The sequence below is a fragment of the Indicator indicator genome, chromosome 10, assembly GCF_027791375.1.
Source record: "Indicator indicator isolate 239-I01 chromosome 10, UM_Iind_1.1, whole genome shotgun sequence".
Lineage (NCBI taxonomy): Eukaryota > Metazoa > Chordata > Aves > Piciformes > Indicatoridae > Indicator > Indicator indicator.
The window spans coordinates 27,743,849-27,770,365 of NC_072019.1; the positions used below are offsets into that span (position 1 = coordinate 27,743,849).

The 26,517-nt window shown below is 47.3% G+C and overlaps 1 protein-coding gene across 2 annotated transcripts in view; it reads left to right on the forward strand.

The window, feature by feature from the left end:
- Positions 1-26,517, forward strand: part of PDE4B (phosphodiesterase 4B) — a 254,944-nt gene that overhangs the window by 14,546 nt on the left and 213,881 nt on the right. Inside the window, exon 1 of one of the 2 annotated variants that reach the window (XM_054384443.1) lies at positions 13,479-13,714. The exons of the other annotated variant lie outside the window; for it this stretch is intronic. Coding sequence (XP_054240418.1) covers positions 13,479-13,714 — 236 coding nt within the window. Of the gene's footprint in view, positions 1-13,478; positions 13,715-26,517 lie in introns of those variants that run through there. 2 annotated transcript variants of the gene reach the window in all.

Here is a 26,517-nt window from a genome sequence, read left to right on the forward strand (position 1 = left end):
TCTGGACATCATCCAGTCCAAACCCAGGGGCACCCACAGCTAAAGCAGGGGCACCCACAGCAGCTTGCCCAGCATCACAATGGCCACAAGGTTTGGAAGCTCTCCAGAGAAGGAGACTCCACAACCTCTCTGGGCAGCCTGCTCCAGGGCTCCAGCACCCTCACACCAAAAGAGTTTCTCCTCCTGTTCTGATGGAACCTTCTGGGTTCCTTTTAGTGCCCGTTGCCCCTTGTCCTGTCACTAGTAACCACTGAAGAGTCTGGCCCCATCCTCTTGTCCCCACTGCCCTTTAGCTCTTGCTGAGCATTGCTCAGCTCCCCTCTGGGGCTGCTCTTCTGCAGGCTCACCAGCCCCAGGGCTCTCAGCCTTTCCTCCTCACAGAGATGCTCCAGGGCCCTCTGCATCTTTGTAGCCCCCACTGGACTCCCTCCAGTAGTTCTCTGCATCTCATGAACCGGGGAGGCCAGAACTGAACCCAGGACTCCACTTACAGCCTGAGCAGAGCAGAGTGGAAGGAGAACCTCCTTTGACCTGCTGGCCACACCCTTCTTCATGCACTCCAGAAGATATTAAGGGATTGATTTGTGCCGTTTTTGATGTCCATCTGATGATATTGCTGAAACTGGAACGTGCCGAGAGGAGTTGGTGAGTGCATTCCTCATTCTGAATCCTGTGTGCACAATGAGGGTTGGTCTGTGTAGTGTCAACTCTGTGCTTGTAGTACTGCAGGTTGTTCTCCAGATGGTGATGGTGGGCAGCAGATTAAATGCAGCCTTAAAACCCAAACCAAATCGAATTCAGGATAATTTTGGGGAATGGAGTCTGAGGCCAAACCTTCAGCACAGAGATGCTGACTTCAGCTAGGGCTGACCACTGTAAAGCTCTTAGGCTGGTGGTAATTGAGGGAGAGATGGAGGTGGGAAGTTGGAATGATAAATGGGATGGAGATATGCCTAGAGGATTCAACAGGATCATAAAGCTGTAGTCAGGCTAGTCATGCTCAGTGACTCCTCATATATTAGAAATCTGTCAATCCAATGGAATGAAAATATTTCCTCTAATAGGAAGCTTAAGCAATAGCAGGGAGATGGAAACCTGCAAGTTCAGAGAAGGTAAGGCTGTTGTGGAGATGTGTGGTGCTTTTATTTTTGTTTTTAATGTTGTTTCAGGCTGTGGGATAACACTCTGTGAAACAGGCTGAAGTCTTATTGCTTAGATCATTTCAAATTCAACTAGATCAGAACAGAAAAAAATCTGCTGCAAGCTTTGAATTGAAAAAAAAGAAAAACTAGATGAACTGGCTTCTCATGATGTGAAAAATGGGACCTAAGAGGGGAAAAAAAGTCCTTTAAATCACTTAAAAAAATTTATTTTTGTACCTATCTGTGAAACTATTTAAATCACAAGAGAGGTAAAATTGGTAAGGGGATAGAGGTACCCTCAGTAAATTTGCAGATGACGCCAAGTTAGGTAGGAGCTGGATCAGATGGAGGGTAGGAAGGCATTGCAGGGGGATTTGGACAGGCTGGATGTATGGGCTGAGGCCAATGGGATGAGGTTCAAAAGGCCAGGGCTGGGTCCTACACTTGGATCACAAGAACTCCAGGATTGGGGCATAGTGGCTGGAAACTGCCCAGTAGAGAAAGGCCTGGGGGTGTTGATCAGCTGCCAGATGAAGATGAGGCAGTGTGTACCCAGGTGGCAAAGAAGGCCACCAACCTCCTGGCCTGGATCTGTAAGAGTGTGGCCAGGAGGGCCAGGGTAGGGATTGCCCTGCTGTACTTGGCACTTGTGAGGCCACACCTTGAGTCCTGGGTTCAATTTAGGGCCACTCACCCAAGAAAGACATTGACCTGGAAAGCAGCTCTGCAGAGAAGAACCTGGGAGTGCTGGTGGACAACATGTTCCCCATGAGCCAGCAATGGGCCCTTGTGGCCAAGAAGGCCAATGGTCTCCTGAGGTGCATGAGGAAGAGTCTGGCCAGCAGGTCGAGGGAGGTTCTCTTCCCCTTCTACACTGACCACACCTGGAGTACTGGGTTCAGTTCTCAGCTCCCTAGTTCAAGAGAGACAAGGAACTACTGGAAAGAGTCCAGTGGGGGCTACAAAGATGCTGAGGGGCCTGGAGCATCTCTGTGAGGAGGAAAGGCTGAGAGAGTTGGGGCTTCTGAGCCTGCAGAAGAGCAGCCCCAGAGGGGATCTGCTGAATGCTCAGCAAGAGCTGAAGGACCTGTGGGGGACAAGAGGTTGGGTCCAGACTCTTTTCCATGGTGCCCAGTGACAGGACAAGGGACAATGTACACAAACCCAGGAGGTTCCATCAGAACAGGAGGAGAAACTTGTTTGGTGTGAGGGTGCTGGAACCCTGAAGCAGGCTGCCCAGAGGTTGTGGAGTCTCCTCTGGAGAGATTCCAAAACTGCATGGCTGTTGTACTGGGCAAGCTCCTGTGGGTATCCATAGCAGGGGAGTTGGACTGGAGGATCCACAAAGGCCCCTTCTAATTCCACCATGCTGGCGTTCAGGGATTCCTTTATAAGTTGATGAAATACCAACACAGCTCCTGCAGACTCTGCCAAGGTTTCAGCAGACACTTATCTTTTGTGAGGAGCTATGGCTGTAGAACAATTGATGTTCTTCAGAGGTCCTTTCCAGTTCCCACCATGCTAGGTTTCTGAAATGCCAGTTGCTCAAAACAGAGGTAGCTGTAGGCACACAAAACCAGTTTTTAATGATTCAATAATAATTATATACCCTGGTCCAATGTGAAATAAGACAGCTTGAGCTGTCTGTGTACGGCAAGGAGTGAGTCACTGTGAATTCCTTAAAGACAATGAGGCTTCTGAAATACTGTGTTCAAACTTCATCTTGCCAAGAATGGAAAATAAATGGAGATGATGGAAATAGAGTTGATACAAAAGCTGAATCAGACAAGAATTTGACACAACTTTCTTTTGTCTTTTAATACACTGACTAATGATAACTTCTTTTGAAAGATCAAACTCTGTTTGCTTTGATAACTGGAGAGCTACCTGCTGCTTCTCAGCCTATCCGTGGCATTAGGTGTACTGTAGTGTTGTACTTGAAGGTTCTGGTGGTGGTCTGGTTTGTTGCAAAGAAGTTGCTTTAAATTTTGCTATGTAGGTGTGTGTAGCTTGAAACCTCACAGCAGAATCACAGGAGATGTGATATGCATTAAAATGGTTTGTGTTTTCCAGTCATAGATTGACATCTAGAATACTAGAATGGCTTGAGTTGGAAGGGGCCTTAAAGATCATCTAGTTCCAACCCCCTGCCATGGGCAGGGACTCCGTCCACTAGAGCAGATTGCTCAAGGCCTCACACCTCTGGGGGCAGGGAACATCCACAGCTTCCCTGGGCAACCTGTTCTAGTGTCTCACTGTCAAGAATTTCTTCCTTATCTCTGGTCTAAATGCCCCCTCCTCTAGCTTAAATCCATTCCTCCTCATTCTGTCACTACAAGCCCTTGTAAAAAGTCCCTCCCCAACTTTCTTGTAGGCCCTTTTTAGGTTCTGGCCAAGCTTTCTTGATGTGGCTATTTGCTGGGAGCAGGCAGAGTTCTTTCTCCACAGCACAGTGACAGGGCTATGTATGGCAGGAGTCTATGTGGATGTTCAGCAGTGCCCAAACAATCACTGAAGCTCTGGAATGTGGTGCTGGAGAAAGTGTGACTCCTGGTGCCAGCAAACCAGTGTGGCTGTGCCATGTGTCCTGCACACCATCATCTACAATCATAGAAACTTTAGGTTGGAAGGGACCTCTAAAGGTCATCCAGTCCACCCCGCCTTGCAGTCAGCAGGGACATCTGCAATTAGAGCAGGTTGTTCGGAGCCCCAAACAGCCTGATCTGGAATGGTTCCAGGGATGCCCCATCTCCCACCTCTCTGGGCAACCTGGGCCAGGGTCTCCCCATCTTCAGCGTCAAACATCTCTCCCTTCTCTCCTGTCTGAATCTTCTGCCTTTAGTTCAAACCATCCCCCCTTGTCCTGTCACAACAGGCTCTGCTCAAAAGTCTGTCCTCAGCTTTCTGATCAGCCTTTTGAAGCACTGAAAGGCCACCAGAAGGTCTCCCTGAAGCCTTGTCTTCCAGCCCTCTGATCATTTTTGTGGCCTCATCTGGACCCCCTCCAACAGGTCCATATCTTCAACCTTTTCTGGCTGTGATCCTGGGAAACCTGCTGAGAGTGCCCCTGCTTTAGAAAGGGAGTTGGACTGGATGATCCCCAGAGGTCCCTTCCAACTTCCACCATGCTTGGATTCTGTAATAGTGGGCTATGTTTATGGAGCATGTAGTTGGCTCTGGACATGTCAAAACATGTGGATATGGATGCAGAGGCTTCTGTGCACAGTGGTGAGCAGATCCCTGATCCTGGCTGTTCAGTACTGGTGACTCATGTGAGATAAGGTGATTAGTCACAGGCAAATTCATGGCAGAGGCAGGTGCAGCTCGTGCTGTTAATAGGCAGATAACATAGCACCTAGGGAATAAAACAACAGCCTGAGAAGAGGCAGCCAGCCTGCCTGGCCAAGAAGCTCTGTAGAGCTTCCTTCCTACTAGTAGTAGAAAGCCTTGTCCCCACCCTCAGTAAATTTGTAGGTGAGACTAAATTGAGTAGGAATGTTGATCTGCCTGAGGGTAGGAAGGATCTGCAGAGAGATCTGGACAGGCCAGATCGATGGGCTGAGGTCAAAAGGATGAGCTTTAACAAAGCTGAGTGCTGGATCCTGCACTTGGGTCACAACGACTCCATGAATGCTCCAGGCTTGGGGCAGAGTGGCTGGAAAGCTGCGTGGCAGAAAAGCACCTGGAGGTGCTCATTGGCAGCAGCTGAACTTGAGCCACTGTGTGCCTGGATGGCCAAGAAATAAGAACTGATGTGGCCAGCAGGACTGCGGAAGGGATTGTTCTCTGGTACTGGGCACCAGTGAGACTGCTGAGTTCAGTCCAAGAAGGACATTGAGATGCTGGAGCAGATCCAGATAGCGGCAACAAAGCTGGTGAAGGATCTGGAGAACAGGATGGTGAGGAGCAGCTGAGGGAACTGGGATTGTTGAGCCTGGAGAAAAAGAGGCTGAGGGGAGACCTCATTGCTGTCTACAGCTCCCTGAAAGGAGGCTGGAGTGAGGTGGGGGCTGGTCTCTTCTGCCTAGTATCAGGTGATAGAATGAGAGGAAATGGTCTGAAATTGTGCTAGGGGAGGTTTAGGTTGGAGATTAGGAAAAATTTCTTCATAGAAAGGGCATTGGAACAGGTTGTCCAGGGAGGTGGTGGATTCACCATCCTTGGAGCTGTTCAAGAAATGTGTGGACATGGCCCTTTGGGACATGCTTTAATGGCCAGCTAAATTGCTAAGGAAATGACTGCAAGAAAATCTGTAGCAAAAAATGGCATTGGAGCACAGTAAGAGATTGTAAGTTTTAGCTTAAACACTAAGAAGTGTTTTTTAGTTTTAGTTTAACACTACAAAGTGCAAGGAGCTCTGATAAATTTTGTCTCTGCCTTTCTGGGATGTGATTTGCTATGAGAAATAAAAATGGACCAAATCTAGATGAGGATTAAATGGCAGGTGAAAGGCATCAGGGGTGGTGGTTGTCATAGGTTAAGGCTGGGCTGTCCACCAGATGAGTGCCAAAGTTTCCATGAACCCCTCTGCTTCCCAAAGGGAAGAGGAAGGGAGGAAGGGAGAGAGACTGATGGGGTGTGAAAGAAACCCAACCCTTGATGGCAATGATGGCACCATGGGCACCACTGATGCTGGGGGCTGCCATTGGTTGAGTCCCAGCCTGGACTCAGCATCAGATGGGAACTGGATTCTGGAGCTGGATTCAGGAACACAGGAATTCAAGTGGCATTGGCCACAGAAGAAGAGGCTTGATCCTCGTGCTCCCTTAGCTGTCCCCTGCAGATGCCATCCATGGGCTGCAATCCCTTGTTGGGCAGTTGAGGGTCCCCTGTCCTGGCTCCTCCTCCCCACAGGTGCCACCTCTGCCTTCCTGCCCCCAGCATGGGGCACAAGCTGTGGCAGTGCCCTTGGTGTGGGCAGGAGCAAGTGCAAGGCAGAGGCTTTCTGCAGCCCAGCCCAGGCAGTGCCTGTCCCCATCAGGTTCTCACTGCTGGCAGCAGCCCCTGGCTGCAGAAATCCACCCTGAGCCCCGGACAGTGCTGGCCATGAGCAGGGGCTGAGCTCAGCACCCACAGCTCTGAGCAGAATTGGTTCTGCTCTAGCTCACACCAGGACACTGGTTCATGTTCTGAATGCAAGTAACTTTTCTATGCTGCCTTGTAGTGCTCAACTCAAACGATGCAATGACCTGGTTGGTGTAATTCAGTGGGAACAGAGGAGCACCCAAGCCACTCAAAGCTCTTGAGGTATCTTTCTTAAAGATGTTCATTTTGTTATGACTGGACTGAGCTTGGTAGAGGTGCTGCATGCTTTGAAGACCTGACAACTTATGAATTCATATACAGAGGCTGCAATTATTGGGAGTTAAGCCAAAAACTAATATATAGGCTGCTTACTGAATGGGGAACAGTCTCTTCGAAAGCAGTTGGGTGCTAATGACATGGGAAGAACTCAAGAGGTCCCATTTATATTGAGTGGATCCTGCTCAACCTTTGCTAAGCTCATAGATATGGGTCATATCTCTATGCTGGTCTCCTGACTCCCAAAAATAAATAAGGACAGGCTTTTCCAATTGCTTCTTTCTTGTGCAGTTGGCTTAGCTCTATCACTGTCAGCTAGAGGGTTGCTAGGTGCCGTGGTTCTCTCTGCTGTGACCATTTATAGCGCTCCAAAATGTTGTTTCAAAGGCCTCTGCAAGAATTATTCATTATTCTTCTCTGGACCTGCTCCAGCCACTCAATGTCCTTCTTGGAGTGAGAGGCCTAAAACTGAGTCCAGTATGGTGTGGCCTCCCCAGTGCCGAGCACAGGGGACAGTCCCTTTCCCAGTCCTGCTGGTCACATCATTCCTTATCTAGGCCAGGATGCTGGTGGCCTTCTTGGCTGCCTGGGCACACACTGACTCATCTTTAGACAGCTGTCAGCTAACACCCCTGGGTTCTTAGCAATTCCCCTCCTGACCCAAAGAGACTTTCCTGCATTGGACTTTGCTCAGCCTCCTATTAATGAAGCCATTATTCAGGCAGGGCTGAAGAAGTTGACTGCATCAAGATCTCTTCACAGCTTCCTGGTAATATTTTTTTGCTGTTACGTTGATATTTTTCAGCACTGCGTTTGTGTTGTGTGTTCTGGAGGTTTGCTCCCTGGGCTGTGTTGTGGCTTTACCCTGTTGCAGGAAGAAGAGGCTGATCCAATGCATCTCAAATTAGAATGATGATGACTTCTTATTCAGGCAAAATGGCTATCATAAAGCATCAGGATTTGGTGTGATGGCTTAAAATGTCACTGGTGGCTATGTGCTTAAGTAGAGGCTATCATCAGATTTGTTGGTGCTCTGAGGCGCCAAAAGTAAAACTGGGGCTAGGATGGACTAGAAGTAGAATTAGAAGTAGAAGTAGAATTAACTAATAGTGATTCTAATGTCATCGGTGGTGGGATGGACTTTGTGTGCCGCTTGGCCGCAATAGAAAGGGAATGAAGAAGACGCCTCTTCTTCTCTTAAGGTTTCCTCTTGTGTCAATCTCTTCAACTTGTACTCTTCACCTTTCTTTTCCCTTTTCTCTCCACTTCTGTTGTGTCTAGAGAACTCACTCCATCACTGGAAAAGTTTCGGTTCTCCACCACGAACACATCCTTAACCCTCACACTACTTGTACAGCTTTTTTGGTTTTGTTGTCTTGGCATCTTCTTCAGGTTTTAGCAATGCTGTATCCAGCTTTTCTTCTCACATCATTGTCACCTTCACAACTCTTTCTTACCACCCATTGCTCTTGGCTTAAAGCCTTGGCAGTCATTTCCTATCCTTGCGTTTTCACCCACAGCAACTTCTCTTTTCATGTGGAAGCAGTTCCTTGGCATCTGTTTTCCTGGCCAGCTTACCTGTCTGCAGCTTCCAGATAGATTTTTTTTTTTTTTGTGTGTGTCTTTCTCTAGGTTTCCTCCTAGACATCTCTCTTCTCTTTGATTTGCTTGCCTCCCCCTCACAGCTTTGCCTGTCTCCCATTCTCTGGGTTGCTCTGATTTATTCCCAGTGCAGGCTCATCCTGGCAATTACATCTTCTGCCTTAGGCATCAAACTGAAGATCACATCCATGTCAGGCCTGTGACATTTCCACCACAAATGCATTCCTTCCTCTACTGCAGGCTTTTTACCTGACTTCTTTTTCAGTACAAGTGACTGTTCTCATATTCTTGACTCTCTTCTACCTTCTATGGCCTTGGCAGAGGCAAGGAGGGTAAGAGGGTCAAGGCTTGTAGGGCTTGGCCTGCAGCGTGAGCCTTTGCTGTAACTGTGTCCAGAGAGGACAATGAAGCTGTTAGAGGGTCTGGAGAACAAGTCTGCTGAGGGAGCTGGGATTATTCAGCCTGGAGAAAAAGAGGCTGAAGGGAAACCTTCTGGTTCTCTACAGCTCGTTGAAAGGAAGTTGAAGCCAGGCAGGGGGTTGGTCTTTTCTCCCAAGGAACAAGTGAATAGGACAAGAGGAAATGGCATATATTGCATCAAAGGAGGTTTAGGTTCGACATTAGAAGAAACTTCTTGACTGAAAGGGTTCTCAAAGACTGGAACAGGCTGCCGAGGAAGGTGGTTGAATCCCTGTCCCTGGAGGTGTTTAGAAGAGGCAGAGATGTGGTGCTGAGGGACTTGGTTTAGCACCAGCCTTGGTCAAGTTAGGGAATGGTTGGACTTAACCATCTTGAAGCTCTTTTCCAACCCAAATGATTTTATGATTAATTTTCTCTGCTTCTTCTCTTTACACATCTCAGTTTAGACCAAGAGAAGAATGTAATTTTATAGCTTCCCCCCCCTCACTTGGGTTTTTCTCCTTTTCCTCAAAATCTCGTTCCTCTTTTCTTTCACAAAACTAGACCTTACTCACTGCTCTATTCCTCTAAACTCATCACTTCCCTCAGTGACCCAATTTTAATTCCAGTTGCCATGATCACTTCTTTTAAAATGGAAGTAAGATTTAGCTGACCCATTGGTTAGGGGACTAGAAGATGCTGAGGGGACTGGAACATCTTTGTTAGAAGAAAGACTGAGAGAATAGTGGCTTTTTAATCTGGAGAATAGAAGAGTTTGTGGAGGGGGGAGTCTCATCAGAGCTGATCAGTACTTCAAGGGTGGGTATCAGGAGGATTGGAGTCAGGCTTTTTTCAGTTGTGGCCAGTGACAAGGGCACAAATGGGGTAATGAGCACAAACTGGAACATCAGAAGTTCCATCTAAGCATGAGGATGAATCTCTTTAATTTAAGAGTGCTGAAGCACTGGAGCAGACTGCCCAGAGAGGTGGTATAGTTTCTATCTCTGGAGACATTCAAAACCCACCTGGGTGTGTTCCTGTGTGACCTCTAGGTGACTCTGCCTTGGCAGGGGGTTGAACTCAATCTCTACAGGTCTCTTCCAGCCCCTACCATTCTGTGATTCTGTTGGACGGGGACAGTGATTTCTCTCACTCCTACTTAGGATCACATTGTTCATTTCTCTTAGAGCTAATGAAGCTAGTTGGCTTCTAGAGTTTCTGTCCTGCAAGCCCATCGTTGAGCCTCTTGCAGCCTGTCTTCTGCCATCACTTGGCAGAAATCCAGCTGTTCAGTAGTGACAGTGCCATGAGATTCCATAATGCTGCTGCCCCAGTAGGATCTCTTACATCAGAGGTGTTCTAAAAGAAGGAATCTGGTTTTTAAGAGTAAGAGAAAAGCCTTCTCTTGTGCATCCTCAACTACTAATCAGGGTTCTAGAGATGTCTGTCTTTCCCAAGTGGCCTTTACAGTGCTGTGTTTGCACAGATACTTGCTTGAACCAAGCAAACACTGATGTGTATGAGGGACCATCAAAGTCCTTCCAGTACTAAGGAGAACAAAGGAACAGACTCTTGATTGCTTCAGGAGCACACGTTATGGGATGCATTTAGACAGCAAATTGCTTGAAGAACAATTAAAGCTCTGTAGGAGGGGGAACCTATATTTTATACGTTTGGCATGAGTAAGAGGCTTCATTTTCCAAAAGGTCTTTATTTTCCTTCTGAAAGCAGACAACTAAAAGCCAGGGTTTCTGAAAGGGAAGCTCTCTACTTGATTAAAACCCTGTTCCCCTTCAGTTTCCTTCTTTTCCCAAACTTCATAGATTAATAGAATGACTTGGGTTTGAAGGGACACATTTCTTGAACATCTCCAGGAATGGTGACTCCACCACCTCCTTGGGCAGCCTGTTCCAATGCTTGACCACTCATGAAGCAAAGAAATTTTTCCTGAGATCCAACCTCAACCTCCCGCAGCACATATTCAGGCCATTTCTTCTCATTCTGTCACCTGATACTAGGATGATAGACTTTCACCTTTGAAAAAGGAGCAGAAGTAGAACCAGCAAAATCCATTTGTCACAATGATTTCTAAATTCATTCTAATTCCAAGCTTCATGCCAGTTAGCTGAGATCACAGAATCTCAGAGTCACAGAATACCAATATGGTTTAGGTTGGAAGAGATCTCTGGGGATCATCTGGTTGAACCCTCTTGCTAAAGCAGAGTCCTAGGAATGCGTCCAGGTGGGTTTTGAAAGTTTCCAGAGAAGGGGACTCTTGATGTTCTTGTTCTCACTTCATCTTGGCTTATCCTGCAGCCAAGCAGCATGTCTGAACAGAATTCCTGTACTGCAAATCAATAGAGGCTATACAGATGTTGGCTGTGTGGTCATCTGTCTGTGCAACATCAGAAGTTGGCAGCACGAAGGATGGTCACTAAAGCAAGAAAGAGCTGTTCTACAGCCTTTTTAGGTAGCCATTAGCTCCTGTTGCCACCAAGAACTGGGAGAACTTTAACAGAAGAAATGCCCTGTGCTAAGCATCAGCCTTCAAAGGTTGTGTGTACCAAGCAGATGGTGTCCTAGAGAGCAGCTTGGAGAAGCATCTACATTTGGCTACCCAAAACAGCAGGTGGCACTTTGTCTTTTCACAGAATCTCAAAATTGTGGAGGTTGGAAGGGACCTCTGAAGATCATTGAGTCCAACCCCTCTGCCGAGGCAGGTTCACCTAAAGAAGGTCACACAGGAACACAGGTCCAGGAGGGTTTGGAATGTCCCCAGGGATGGATGCTCTGCCACCTCTCTTTTCACACTTTATACTTAAAGGGAGCATGGAGGCTTGCTTCCCCCTGCCCCTCCCCAGCCTCCTTTTCCCATCTCATTTCTTTGCTCCATCAGCAGCTTGTGCACATCTCATCACGCTTCCTTCTGCAGGCTGTGGGGCTGACATCTCATTGCTAATTTATGTGTCCCAAATAATGTGAAGCACTTCCTTAATGGATGCTGCTGGTGAAATCTCTCTGAATTCAGGTAAGGGAAGGACACAGTCAGCCTGAGGAGCCTTTGTGCAGCTTGTTTTATTGCAGAGTGCTTTTCAAAGGTGAGTTTCCCTTTGTTCTCCTCACCATTTCAATAGCTTTATGAACAGGAGTGGAAATGCCTTCTCTAATCGTAGATGGATTCTCAGTAAACCCCGTCCAATATCCCATTTTGCTTCCTGGTCAGTTAGAAACTTCCTTTTTCCCATTTAGAATTCCAGATTCTAAGCATCTGTGTGGATTTTCTTTAGGGCTCATCATAGCTCTGAAGCTTCCCGTTGTCTTCTCACTGGCTGTCAGTGCAGTGGAGATGGAAGGTAACAGATCACAGCCTACCAGGGTGTCATCAAATGTTCCTCTTCTGCTACTACCTTAACCTCCTGTTGTTAAATAGCACTGCATTACCAGGGGACTTAGGTTGGGCTCAGGCAGATCTTCCTCTTTTTGGGTTGTTTTTCTGTTTGTAAATATATATACCTGGTGAGTAACCTGGTAGCAGTTTGGATAGGATATCTATAACTCCTGTATAGTCTCTGCTGTAGGGGGGCTCTCTGTAGCAAGCCTTCTGCTGGAAGTTGAGGAACGCACACTAATGGTTTGAGGAAGTGTTTTGAGATACGTGTGAAGCCTGGAATGGATAGGGACTGTTGGGAATTTGTTGTGTAATTGATGCCCCTACCATGCAATCACAAAGATTAGAGTGCTGGTTGGGGACACCCTTCCCTGGTTCCTTCTCCTTTAAAAGAATTTGTATTTATATTTGACGTCACCTGTTTTACCAAGATACTCTGCCACTCCCTGTTAGATTTATTATATTCCTACTATCAGCATCAAACCCTGACTTTAACTGCCTGCATTATTCTTTTTCAGGCCTTGCAAATGTAGAAGTTGGTTTCATGCTGTTTATGTCCAGAAGAAAAAATAATCTTGAGCTTTGTGTTTCTAAACACATACATCGCTGAAATTAATTTGCATTAATTTGCATGGAGGGAAGTGCCAGATTCCCCCATCCTGTGGTGTTTCCCTCTTGATTAGTTGCTGGCTCAGGGCTGTGCTGCGTCTGGAGGTAGTTCTGCCCTTTGACCATCAGACAGTGAAGCACTGAGGGCTGCTCTGCCAGCATTCAGCTCATCCCTGCATTCTTGCACGCTTTGTTCTTGCAGAACATTGTTCCTTGCTTTGTGGTGTGGTTTGTTTTTTCCCTACCAGACCATCCTGGCCCACCCTGAGTGCTGTGCATGTCTCTCAGCCCAGCCACTGCTGCTGCCATCCTGGGGGTCACTCCGGGTGTGCCTGGGCTGTGCCAGGCAATGCCCAGGAACGATGTCATGGTGTCAGACAGCTCTTGAATATTTCATGAGAACCCGACACGCTCCTCACACAAGGCAGAGCTGAAGAGAGTTCAGTTATCAAAATAATATCGAACCAATAAGCATGGCATGGGTGGAGCTACTGCAGCACCCAACTAATTCTGAATGAAGACCTTTTTATTAAGCATGCTGAATGAACTGGGTTACTTGGCTGGTGAGGGAATTCTTCGGCTTTATTAGTGCACCCTGAAAAAATCCAGCTTTTTCTTTTTTTTCCTTTTCAATTAAGCCTGTGAAGCCCAAGTGTTATAGGAAAGGGATTGATCAGGAGCTGACTGTTATGAATTTTTCATGAGCTGGTGTGCGGGGCTGAATGGCTCCGGCGCGCGTCGGTGTGTAGCTGGCAGGCAAAGCTGCATCCACAGGGAGCCTGCTGACACAGAAACACTTTGGCGCATTTTCAGAGGGAGAGCTGGGCTGATAAAGGGTTTTCTGACAGCCCCGGCTTATCACCCTTCGATTTCTGCTGCCGTTGCTTCGGGCAGCCTTGCCATTTGGAGCCCAGCCTGGTTGAACGAGCAGGGGCAAGCTCTGCCCATTTATCAGCGGTTTTCAGCTGCGGCGCTGCTGGCGTGATGTGTTTTTGGTACCTTCTCTGAATGGTGAGAGGTCGCAGAACGCCTGAGCTATGACAGCAAAAGATTCTTCTAGGGAACTTGCTACTCCAGAGTCCGAGATTTACATCAGGACTTTCAAAGAACAAATGCATTTAGAGCTCGAGCTTCCCAAGCTGCCTGGGAACAGACCAACATCACCCAAAATTTCTCCTCGCAGCTCCCCGAGGAACTCTCCCTGCTTTTTCAGAAAGTTGCTGGTGAACAAAAGCATCCGCCAGCGTCGGCGCTTCACCGTGGCACATACCTGGTAAGCTCTGCTGGGGATCAGCCTAGGATTGCCCAACTGCCTTTTAACAGGGGGGATGAAAAGGGAGCAGAGATTCACTCAGGGTCCTCCCTGTGAGTGCTGACTGAAGGGAGCAGAAGGCAGCCCCCAATATGTATAATGCAGTGTCTTAACAATTGTCATTCAGCTTCTGTGCCCTGGGGGAGAAACCCAGCCCTGTTATTCCTGTATGCTGTGGTTAATCTCTGTCAAACAAAGGCAGCAGCCCCTAACTTTCCCAGGCCGTTGTGTTGTTGGAGGGACACCACACGAATTCATTTCAGAGCCTTCAAGGCATGCTGTTTGCCTTGCCCCTGTCAGCTCTGGCTGCAGATGACAGCATGGTGCAGACGGGGCGATGTGGGTAGGGAGTTAAATGCTGGTAAAAGGCTTTAACTTCACCATGAGGGGCTTTTAAACTGTTTTGCTGCTGCAAATAGCCCTTCTTTCAGCCATTTTTTCAAGGCAACTCCAGCTAAGAGTCATCTTTTCCCTCCCTTTAAATTGCTAAGCCCCAAACACGCCGTTATGGCTCTGCCTGTCAGTTATCCTGGATACACTGTGCTAGAAACAGGAATCAAACCAAATAATTGAGGAAAATCTGCTTTTTCTGGGTCTGCCACTGTTCACATTTTACGTTCCAAAGGTCTCTATCAATATGTAGGAATTAAAGCAGAGAACTTTGAGTAAGGTGAACATTAAACCCTTGCTCATCCATAGATGGAATTGGAGGAGAGAGGATGAAGCTGTCCCGTTTCTGTCTGTACAGGCCAGTTGTTTGGGGGTCTCTTAAACACCTATCCTTACCTGCTACTTTTTCAGACATAAGATGCTTTTAAAATGGTTTATTTGAGCAATGCTGAAATATTTCCAAGGTGGTTTTACTCCTGAAGTGAATTGCTAATGGCTTGGTGTAGATTAGTTGCTCTTGCATTCAACTGGTGCCATTAATCAGTATGAAAAATAAGAGAAAAAGCTAAACTTTGATAGCAGGAGATTGTACTGAGTAGAGCTGGGAGAACTGACTGCCTTCTAAATTCTTTTTCAACACAGCTTGAAAGGAATTTGGGGAGGTAGCAACATTCAATTCCAATCAGAATTCTAGAATCATGCAGACTTTCTGCCTTTTTGTTTTCCCCTCCCTCTTAATCCAGGCAGTATTACCAGCCACCCAAACTGGTGCTGTAAGGGCTTCAATATAGTCTTTAGCTTCCTCCAGCATCTTAATTGGTTGCAGTCAGTAGTGTTTAGCTTTATGCACGTTAATGCCCTCCAACATCTGTCGTAGCTCTCAGTGTTCAAACAGTGGGATGCTGCTCCTCTCTCCCCTCCCCCCTGCTAGCATGTTGGGAGAGATCTGTGATGTGGGGAGATAGTGCTGCTGGGAATTTGTGGAGCATAGAGTGTGGTCAGGCTCAGCACAGGGTGTCTATATTGTTTGGTGACAAAAATAATCACAGAATCATTTTGGTTGGAAGAGACTTTTGAGATCATCAAGTCCAACTGTTAAAGGGAAGCAGCTCCTGCTCCTGAGTCCCTTCTGTATCCTTTTAGTTTGTCCCCAAGATTCATAGAATCATAGAATGGTTTAGTTTGGAAGGGATCTTAAAGATCTGGTTCTAGCCCCCTGCCATGGGCAGAGACACCTAGACCAGCTTGTTCAAGGCTCCATCCAACCTGGCTTTGAAGACCTCCAGGGAAGGGGCCTCCCTGGGCAACCTGAGATTCCTCTCAGCCTCTTTCTTTCTCCACTGGTTTCCTCCAGCCTCGTTTGTGCTGGCTGCACCCAACCCTCCCCAGTCAGATCTTTCATTCTTACCCTTTCTCCCCACTTGGCTCCCTCAGACTGGGGAGGATCACAGATGTCACTACTCCTTTACCATGTTTTGCCCAGGCTGCCTTGTTCCCTGCTCCTCCTAGCTCAGCCACCTGTTTGGAGCCCCTGGTTGCTCTGTGGGTCTGGAAATCACAAAGTGAATCCGACCACATCACTTGCTTGTGTCTCTGCCACTTCACACCTTACTAGCTGCCACCCCTGCTTGCTTATCTCCTAGAGAGGTTGCTCCTCCATACCCAGTGCATTGTCCTGCTTTGTCCACACAGCACAGCTGGTCCTAGAGATCAACTCCACTGCTGCTGCCCCTGCTGCAAAACACTGACCCACACTCACAGCTGTGTGTTTAGGTAGATGTGTGTTTATATGCAGCTGCAGACACACATATTTATAGATGTAATTAATCATCTCCACTTATTCAGCTTGCAGGGGAGGTGGGATTACTTGAGGTTCATTTTTTAGTGAAATGCTGAAAGGTTCCCATGTTCTTCCCACTTGTTAAAGTTCATAATACCAGGTTCTAAACTGCACTTAAGTGTTTTAACCTTATTTAAGAAGCAAACTCCTGTAGAAGCGAAAGAAATCAACCTTGCAAGGATGGGTGAATGTGAGGACACGTTTAATGCAGTCCATACAGAAAGCACACCCAGAGTATTTCCAGCTTGCTTTAGCATGTTATAAACCAGGAGGGAAATTAAACTCTTTCATTTCATGCCTGTCTGGCTCCTGCCTGTGTGTTGTAGATGGTGCTTCCAGCTCTGCCACTGAATTTGCTTCTGAGCTGTGATTTCATTGTGTAGTGCATGGAGACATCGTCACCTGTGCTGAGCACAAATGCCACTTATGTAAGGTGCTCTTTTGTGTTGAGCTGGGAGGTAGTGTCTGGGTAGCAAAGGAATTGCCTCAGGAGTAAATGTAGAGGAAATATCATCAGTGCAGTAATATGAAGCAAGGAAATGAGTTTTTGCTGATAGCATAGAATCTGTAACTTCCATAGCCTCATAAACAGTGAAATTCCTCAGTTTTGGGTTTGGTGGTGTGGTAAACGATGCTCTTTCACCACCTTTATCATTGTTGCTAATGTTGCTTGATGAATCTTCTACTCTCTCTTCTCAGCTGCTTATTTGCACTTTGCTGTCTTCCGTTCCTCTTCTGCTTTCTCAACTAATTCCCTTTTCTAGGCATTATCCTTCTTTTCTAATGGAGTGCATTTTCAGCTTCTCTCTCCTGCTGATGAAATCTCTCTCATCACAAATTTCAGATTGCTTTTAAAAAACAAGGCCATGACTCAAATACTTCTGTGCTCTAAATCTCTCTTTTCCTCAAAATCCAGTTCTCACAACCAGAGTGTCAGCTGAGTTGCCTTCAAGCATCTATCAGGCTGATCCTTCTCCAAACCCTTTAACAGTGGCTGGTGTTGCTGTGTCCAGTCTTCAGATACCTCATCTGAAGCCTTTGGTCTTAAAATGGTCACCAGAAGCCACATGTGTCTTTCTTCTTTGCTTACCTCTGACATTGTTGGCCTGAGAAAGCCCACATCCTTTTTCTTCGTTTCTGACACTCTCCTATCATTTGAATTTTGGGACTCCTGTGAGGGAAAGAGCAGGCAGTACCTGTTAGCAGCCATCTAAATTTTGCTCATACAGTGCACCCTAGTTGCAGAGTTTCCTCTATGGTTACTGGAGAGAGGACAAGGAGCTAAAAGACAAGGAGCTACCATGGAGCTGTCTTATGTAAGCAAGAAACAGCAGGTTCCCTCTCTGCCACTCAAGGTTTGTTCTCACTCACCCTGGCCTTATCCTGAGGACTTCCAAAGCAATACCTTTAAAAATAGCTTGTAGTTTCTACAGATCTTGTGTCATTAATGCTGTTAATTTCCTTGGGATTATACCCAAAGCAAGGTCCTGCTCTGCCATGTCTGGGAAGATCATCAATGTCTTCTAAAAGAAAGTATTTTTTAAGAGCACTCTGCTGCTTATCAGTGTTTTACTTACCTTGCAATATTTATCCTCAGATTATAAATAATTCTTCAGTATTCATACAGCCTGGAACCTTGTTCAGCTTCTTAACACATGGGCTATAGGCACTGGAACAGGCTGCCCAGGGAGGTGGTGGAATCACCATCCCTGGAGGTATTCAAGGAGCATGTGGATGTGGAACTTGGGGACATGGTCTAATGGGCATGGTGGTGTTGGGTCGATGGTTGGACTTGATGATCTTAGAGGTCTCTTCCAACCAAAACAATTCTATGATTCTATGTCTGTGTGGCTTTGCAATGCACTGATTTCTAGACTGTGATGTTTAGTGGCTGTTTTTCACTACGATTTTGTGGTGTGTCGTAGTCTGTGCCATGGTAGAGCAGGTTCAGCTCAGAGCTGTGGGTGCTGAGCTCAGCCCCTGCTCATGGCCAGCACTGTCTGGGGCTCAGGGTGGATTTCTGCAGCCAGGGGCTGCTGCCAGCAGTGAGAACCTGATGGGGACAGGCACTGCCTGGGCTGGGCTGCAGAAAGCCTCTGCCTTGCACTTGCTCCTGCCCACACCAAGGGCACTGCCACAGCTTGTGCCCCATGTTGGGGGCAGGAAGGCAGAGGTGGCACCTGTGGGGAGGAGGAGCCAGGACAGGGGACCCTCAACTGCCCAACAAGGGATTGCAGCCCATGGATGGCAGCTGCAGGGACAGCTGAGGGAGCACCAGGGTCAAGCCTCTTCTTCCCTGGCTGATGCCCCAGGAGGGCTCTATCCCTTCTGATTTCCATTCCCATCCCTGTGTTCCTGAATCCAACTCGAGAATCTGGTTCCCATCTGCTGCTGAGTTGAGGCTGGGACTTGCCCAGTGCCTGCACCCAGCATCAGTGGTGCCCATGGTGCCATCATTGTCATCAGGGGTTGGGTTCCACAGTGGTTTGTGTCTCTGTGTCTCCACTCAAGGCATCGTTCTTCTTTCCATCCCTGCTGGTTCAGTTTCTGTCCTGCCCCATCTGTCCCTCTCCCTTCTTCACTTGCTCTTCCCTTTAGGAAGCAGGGGGTTTAAGCAACCTCTGTCACTTGTCTAGTGGCTGGCCCAGCCGTAACCCATGACATGGCTCTTTTCAAATTAACTCCCATTTAGCTTTCATCATTTTAAGCCTGACTTTTTTTTTTTTCATTTTTATTTGTTCTAGACCTGTTACAAAGAAAATCCAGGACAGAGATGGTCCAGCAGGACATTTTGCTCTGACTTTTCTTTGCTTGTCCTTCAGTGCAGCTGAAACACAGCCGTGCATTTGCTTTCTACAACGCAATATCTAATGTACCTCAGATGCCAACCTTAATTGGTTGAAAGCATGATCAGTTTCCATTATACATTCATCGCCAGTGGTAGAATCCCAGGAGTTCAATAGGAGGGCACAGTCCACTCTGAGAGGCAGCATTTGAGTTGTTTCCAAGCCTGGTGAATAGCAACTGAGGGATTTAATGGCTTGGAGATGTAAAATATACTAGAGGCATATCAAAGCTATCAAAAGATGTCATAGTTTGGGTTTTTTTCTGATCCTTGTGCTTCTAGAACCAAATAAGAAAGACCTTGACCTAGTGGCAGCTCACGCTTGAATAGTGCTTCAGGAAATTCAGGTTTAGAGAGTATGTCCTTGGAATTCCTGAGGCAGTTGGAAGATCCATAAATTTCCCCAGTGATATGGTCATGTTATGGTGCTGTGCACAACGTGCAGGACAGAACTCATGGAGTGGAGCTCCTGGTATGATACTGAGCTGCTGGAGCATGTCCAGAGAAGGGCAACAAAGCTGGTGAAGGGTTTGGAGAACAGGGCTGGTGAGGAGCAGCTGAGGGACCTGGGGTTGTTTAGCCTGGAGAAGAGAAGGCTGAGGGAAGATCTTATTGCTCTCTACAACTCCTTGAGAGGAGGCTGGAGTTAGGTGGGGGTTGGTCTCTTCTCCCTAGTGTCAGGTAATAGAATGAGAGGAAAAGGCCTGAAATTGTGCCAGGAGAGATTTAGTTTGGAGAATAGGAAAAATTTCTTCACAGAGAGCGTTCCCTGGCATCAGAACAGGCTGTCCAGTGAGGTGGTGGGTTCACCATTCCTGGAGGTGTTCAAGAAGCCTGTGGTCATGGCACTTTGGACATAGCTTAATGACCATAGCGGTGTTAGGTTGATCTTAGGTTGGACTCAACGATCTTAGAGGTCTTCTTCTACTGAAACAATTACCCCTTCTGGAGTCTATTTCAGAACCAAGCCCTACTGCCTCCAATTGCAATGCTCTGCCCTGTGCTGTCGTCCCCTGCACCAGAGCTCCTGATCTAAGGTCTCCTGGCTGTGTCTAGTCAGTACTTGGGCAGTTACCTCTCTGGCAGTACTGCATGATCTGCTTTTGGACCCATTTCAGCTTTGCTATATTTATGTAGCAGGACACGTTTCCATAGTTCCAGCATTGAATAACAACCCTGTCTGTACTTGGAGCTGATCTGCCTGCTTTCTCACTGCTTGTTGGTGTAATTTCAAGTTTATTTTGGAGAAATAAGATGATTCTTTTGCTTTCTGGATTTTCTCTTTGGAAGTGGGACTGATATTGGACACACTGCATTGCTTAGTTATCTATGGGAAGTCCTGGGAGAAACAAATGGAAGGGAGCAGGGAAAAGGATGGGGAAAAACCAGAAGGTTCCTCTGTTTTCCTCTGCTGAATATGTTTTTCCATCTGTCCTGAGGAGAGTTCCTGAGTGCTAGCAGTGAGTGGCAGGAAGGATTCCAAAGGACAGGAGGGTGAGGAGGATGGAGCTCTTCAGACAGCAGAAATAAGCACACACAACAAACACAGAACCCACTGTGCAGGCTTTACATCTGCTCTGACTGCAAGGAGTGCCTGTAAACCCTGTCTAGAACCACAGAGGACAGCAAGGAGAAACTTCTGCCAGCCTATGTAGGAAAATGTATTAAAATACTCAGCAGCTGTTAAAGATTCCAGCTAAATACAACAGATAATTACATTAATGATCATTTGACTCTGACAGATTCAGACATTTGTCAGAGAGAGCAAGAGAGTGGATCCCTTCTTGGAGAAATACACACTGTTGCTGGAGTTGATAATATCTTGAGTAGGTTTTGATGTTTACAGTGTGCAGGAATCAACCTGCTCTCATTACAGATTCACAGATTGCTTTGGGTTGGAAGGGACCCTCGAAGGCCATACTGTCCAACCCCACTGCAGTCAGCAGGGACACCTTCAGCTAGATCAGGCTGCCCAGGGCCACATCAAGTCTGATCCTGAATGTCTCCAGTGACAGGGCCTCAACCACATCTCTGGGTAACCTGTTCCAGTGTTTTACCACTGTCATTGTAAAGAATTTCCTCCTGATGTCCAACCTAAATCTACCCTGCTCCAGTTTGTGTCTCTGCTCACTGCAGGGAGGTTGGACTAGCTGACCTTTTAAAGGTCCCTTCCGCCCTACAGCATTCTACGATTCTATGAATATAGATTCAGAGAGGTTTCATGACTTACTGTGGTGGCTGAGACCTGCCTGGAGAATCCCAACCCTCCAACTCTCATACCCAGGCTTAACTACAAAGTTAGTGTTTTCTGTGCCAAGATGGTTTCTTAGGGAAGCTTTGCTGTTGAATTGAGCTTTGTGGAAAGCTTGTGTTGATGTGTGAAAGTTGCCTTTGTGATAGCATCTACAGATTGGTGCTGTGTGTTTCCAGGAGGTACAGTTGGCTCCTTACGTGCTCGAGTTGGTTGCCAGGACAGACTGATACACCAGGAATGTGTCTGCCACATAATTTATGCAGTGTAGATTAGTTTTACTGCAGAGCTCCACTTTCTCTGGTCCAGCATTGTGGGGTTTCAATGATTTTCAGCTTTTTGGGTTGTAAATAAGCACAGATAGCTCTCCTCAAGGATCTCCATGTTTGACTTACATTGTCTGGTATTACCTTAGGAGAACATCACAATGATGGGATGGTTCTGTGTCACATGGTAAAGGTTTAGGGGTGTCCTATGAAGACAGGCTGAAAGAATTGGGGTTGTTCAGCCTGGAGAAGAGGAGGCTCTGGGGGGAGGTCTTAGAGCTGCTTTTCAATATCTGAAGGGGACCTATAGGAAGGCTGGGGAGGAACTGTTTAGAAGGGCCTGTGATGATAGAATGAGGGGCAATGGTTTGAAACTGGAGCAGGGGAGATTTAGGTTGGACCTCAGGAGGAAGTTCTGCACATAGAGGGTGGTGAAATACTGGAAGAGGTTGCTCAGAGATGTGATGAAGCCCCATCCCAACCCAGTGCAATCTGTGAATCTGTGGTTTGGCAAGTTGGGTTTATAGGTTCTTCTATAATGATCATAGTATGGACATTCTATTGTAGTAAAAAACTCAGTTTGGCATAAAACACAGACCATATTCTTTGCAGAGGTGACCTAAAAGAGTGTCACAGCAAATGCTGTGCATTCCACAGAATCCCAGAACCCCAACATAGTGGAGATATTGGGTACCACATCACAGGGTGTGGCAGTTTGGGCTGGTGTCCACCCCAAAAGGGGTGGACACAGGACTCGGCGTATTTCTACCCATAAATCCTGCCCCCTATCAATCCATCTGCAGAGTCATTTTCTTCCTCTTTCTTCCCTCTCTGCCCCCGTGGGAGATGTCCTCTCTTATCGGGTAATGCCGGGGGAGTATCTCAGGCCTCTTAGGCCTGACTAGGCCTAATGCCAGGAGGAGAATGGAGGGGGGGCAGTCTCGGACCTGGCCAGCCTGAGACTTGCCTAGCAGTGGGAGGGGGGGAAGGAAGAGCCCTGAGGGATTGGGTAGACCCTCAGGTGGGAGGAGGGAAGGATTGGGAAGCCTTTGGGAATTCTGTGAGGGCTTCTGTATGCTTTAGGATGTTCTTTTCCACTATGCTGTGTAGTTTGTAGTTCTCTGTAGCTTCACCAATTGCTTTTCCATTTAAACTCTCCATCACTCTCCAATCTGTTTGTGTGTGTCATTCTTTTGTCCCTTTCGGGGCAAGAGATGTTCTGGCTGGCCTCAAACCAGCACCCAGGGAAAGCCTCTATTTATCACAGATAGGTTTGGCTTTGGGTTGGAAGGGACCTTAAAATCATCTAGTTCCAACTCCTGTGCCATGGGCAGGGACACCTCCCACTGGACCAGGTTGCTCAAGACCTCATCCTGCCTGGCCTTGAACACCTGCAGGGGGCATCCACAACCACCTGGGCAACATGTTCCAGTGTCTCACCAGCCTCACTGTCAAGAATTTCTTCCTAATCACCCATCTAAATCTGCCCTCTTGTTTGAACCCTTTACCATGGGCAGGGCACCTTCCACTAAACCAGGTTGCTCAAGGCCTGTCCAGCCTGGCCTTGATCCCTTTATAAGGAGATACCAGTAGCTCAGTCAAGTGTGTTGTCTAACACACACCAAAACATAGTTGGGATTTTTTTTTTTATTTTTTTTTTTTTACCAGAAGAAGGAAAAAAATCAGCTAATACATTGTTGTTTCTCTAGAACCTTAGTCTTACGTTGTTTAATATCTGCTCTGCCCCTCAGCAGTACCTTCCTCTAGTCTTGAGAGACCAAACAAAAGTTGAGAAACTTAAAAACTTCGTATTTAATATTTCTTCCAGTGCTAGAGGTTTATCTGAAAGAGAAAACTGAATCTGTGCATGCAATGCTTGAAGGCACTTAGTGCCATGGTCTAGTTGATTGCTTAGGGCTGGGTGATCGGTTGGACTAGATGATCTTGGAGGTCTCTTCCAACCTGGTTGATTCTATGAAAACAAACCCATATTTCACATTAATTATTTTTTCCTCCCTATGGGTAGCTATGACAATATTTTCCCCCCAAAACCAGACTGCTGTTGCAGCAGTCTGGTTTTCCTTTAGCATGATGCTTGTGTGTCACTATTTGAGTACACAAGAGAAATGTCTATTATTTGTTACCAGCTGCAGCCGTGTGTTGTACCCAGGCAGGTGCTCAGGCCTGTTGAGTCAGGAGCTTGGTGACAGCACAGTAAGCCACCAGCTGAGCTCAGGTTGGAAATGGATGTTGTCTGTGTCATGGCCCTTGACAGATCTCATTGGGTTGGAAGGCTGTGAGTCAGAGAGGGACCTGGGGGTTCTGGTTGATGGTAGATATGTGCTGGTTTGAGGCCAGCCAGAACGTCTCTTGCCCCAAAAGGGACAAAAGAATGACACACACAAACAGATTGGAGAGTGATGGAGAGTTTAAATGGAAAAGCAATTGGTGAAGCTACAGAGAAACTACAAACTACAAAGCATAGTGGCAAAGAACATCCTAAAGCATACAGAGTCCCTTACACAATTCCCAGAGGCTTCCAATCCTTCCCTCCTCCCACCTGAGGGTAAACCCAATCCCTCAGGGCTCTTTCTTCCCCCTCCCGCTGCTAGGCAAGTCTCAGGCTGGCCAGGTCTGAGACTGCCCCCCCCCTCCATTCTCCTCCTGGCATTAGGCGTAGTCAGGCCTAAGAGGCCTGAGATACTCCCCCGGCATTACCCGATAAGAGAGGACATCTCCCACGGGGGCAGAGAGGGAAGAAAGAGGAAGAAAATGACTCTGCAGATGGATTGATAGGGGGCAGGATTTATGGGTAGAAATACGCCGAGTCCTGTGTCCACCCCTATTGGGTGGGCACCTGGGACACCAGAGGTGTATCTTATGCAGCAGTGGCAGGGGGCACCCAGCCCAAACTGCCACAAGATATCAGGGAGTGACAGGACTGGGGGAGATGGAATAAAGCTGGAAGTGGGGAGATTGAGAGTGGAGGTGAGGAAGAAGTTCTTCCCCATGAGAGTGGTGAGAGCCTGGAATGGGTTGTGCAGGGAGGTGGTTGAGGCCCCAGCCCTGGAGGTGTTTGCAGCCAGGCTGGATGAGGCTCTGGCCAGCCTGCTGTAGTGTGAGGTGTCCCTGGGCATGGCAGGGGGGTTGGAACTTGGATGATCCTTGTGGTCCCTTCCAACCCTGACTGATTCTAGGATTCTATGATTAAATATGAGTCAGCAGGGTGCCCAGGTGGCCAGGAAAGCCAATGGCATCCTAGCTTGAATTAGAAACAGGGTGGCCAGACAGAGCAGGGAGGTGATCATCCCCCTGTGCTCAGCACTGGTGAGGCCACACCTCGAGTATTGTGTTCAGTTCTAGGCCCCTCACTACAAGAGAGACATTGAGGTGCTGGAGTGTGACTAGAGAAGGACAACGAGGCTGGTGAAGGGTCTGGAGGACAGGCCCTGTGAGGAACACCCTGAGGGAGCTGGGATTGTTCAGTCTGGAGAAGAAGAGGCTGAGAGGAGACCTCATTGCTCTCTACAGCTACCTGAAGGGAGGTTGAAGTGAGGAAGGGGCAGCCTCTTTTGGGTGGCAAGTGATAGAACTGGAGGAAATGGTTTCAAGCTGTACCAGGGGAGGTTCAGGCTGGATGCTAGGAAATACTTCTTCACAGAGAGGGCTAGCAGAAATTGGAATGGTCTGCCCAGGGCAGTGTAATCACTGTCCCTGGAGGTGTTTAAGCAGCTTCTGGACCTGGTGCTTAGGGACATGGTTTAGTGTTGACCCTTCAGTACTGGGTCAAAGGTCGGACTGGATGATCTTTGAGGTCTCTTCCAACTGGATGTTTCCTGTGATTCTGTGGAATCTTCTGAGGGTGCACTCAATCTTGCAGTCGATATCATTGACTGGGATATTGAACAGCACTGGTCCCAGTACAGACCCTGAAGGGACACCACTTGTCACCCATCTCCATCTGGACAGCAAGCTGTTGACCACTGCCATTCAGGCAGTCCAATAGCAAACAAAGAGCAGCTCTAATTTTCCCATCGTAGCTTCCCAAACCAAAGCAATTTTATGATTCTATTCTCCCATTTTCCATGTCACTGGGATGGTGCACTTAAACAAGAATCCAGATTGCTTTGAGTTCTGACTATTTCCAATAAAATTAATTGACCAAAGTATGAAGAACTTGGAGCAAGAAGGCTGACAAGAGTAAGTAGTTTCAATTCAGCCATTAAATGAGTTAAGGAGAGAGGGAAGGCATCCAGATAGGAGGAGGGGGCAGCTCTAAGAAACCAAAAATACACAGTTTGAGGTGTTTTTTGACATCTCAAACATCAGAATAGGAAAAAAGACTTTCAAAACTTCTATTGCCTCAGAGATATGGGACCCTACCACAAATAGTAGAGCTGATAAGGATGGCCAGAGTGAGCCAAGGGATGAATGGCAGAGCTGAGGTGCCCAGAGGGAGCCAAGGGATGAATGGTGGAGCTGAGGTGGCCAGAGGGAGCCAAGGGATGAATGGTGGAGCTGAGGTGGCCAGAGGGAGCCAAGGGGGTGACAACTGAAGGGCTAGACTAACTGACCGTGCTGCCAGATGGATCCAGCAGCCTCTTTATCTCAGCAGCTTCCCTCTCTGCAGCAGAAGCAGCAGCAGCAGCAGCAGCAGCAGCAGCAGCCAGCTGGCTTTGCTGTCCTTGGCAGAGAAAGCAGTGGGGACGTGGATTTCAGTTTTTAATTATAATTTTTTTATGTTATTGCCATAATAATCTGCTGCTTTAAGGAGCTGCCTGCTTTGCTGCTGCCTACAACTTATTTGGACTGGAGAAGAAGAACTTTTATGGGTAGAATTAGGACGCCTGCCCTCTCTGGAGCTGAATATTACCTTTATATGTTCAACCTAACATTGTGTAAAGACCTTCTGCCTCTTTTTACTTTTTTCTTTCTTAAGCCAACAAGTTGCATTTTCTCATGGTGGAACAATTTATTGCATCTTTCTCCACAGCAGATGTAAATGCTGTGCAGGCAAAACATCTGCATGGTGGTTAACTGAATTAAATGGTAACCATTTTATCACTTTGCCCTGAATCAATCTGTGCTCCTTTGGGGAAAGAGTTTTTTGTGACTCTTCCAACAGCTCTGTGTGGTTCCAGCATGATGTGTTTTAGTCTTTGCTAGGATGGT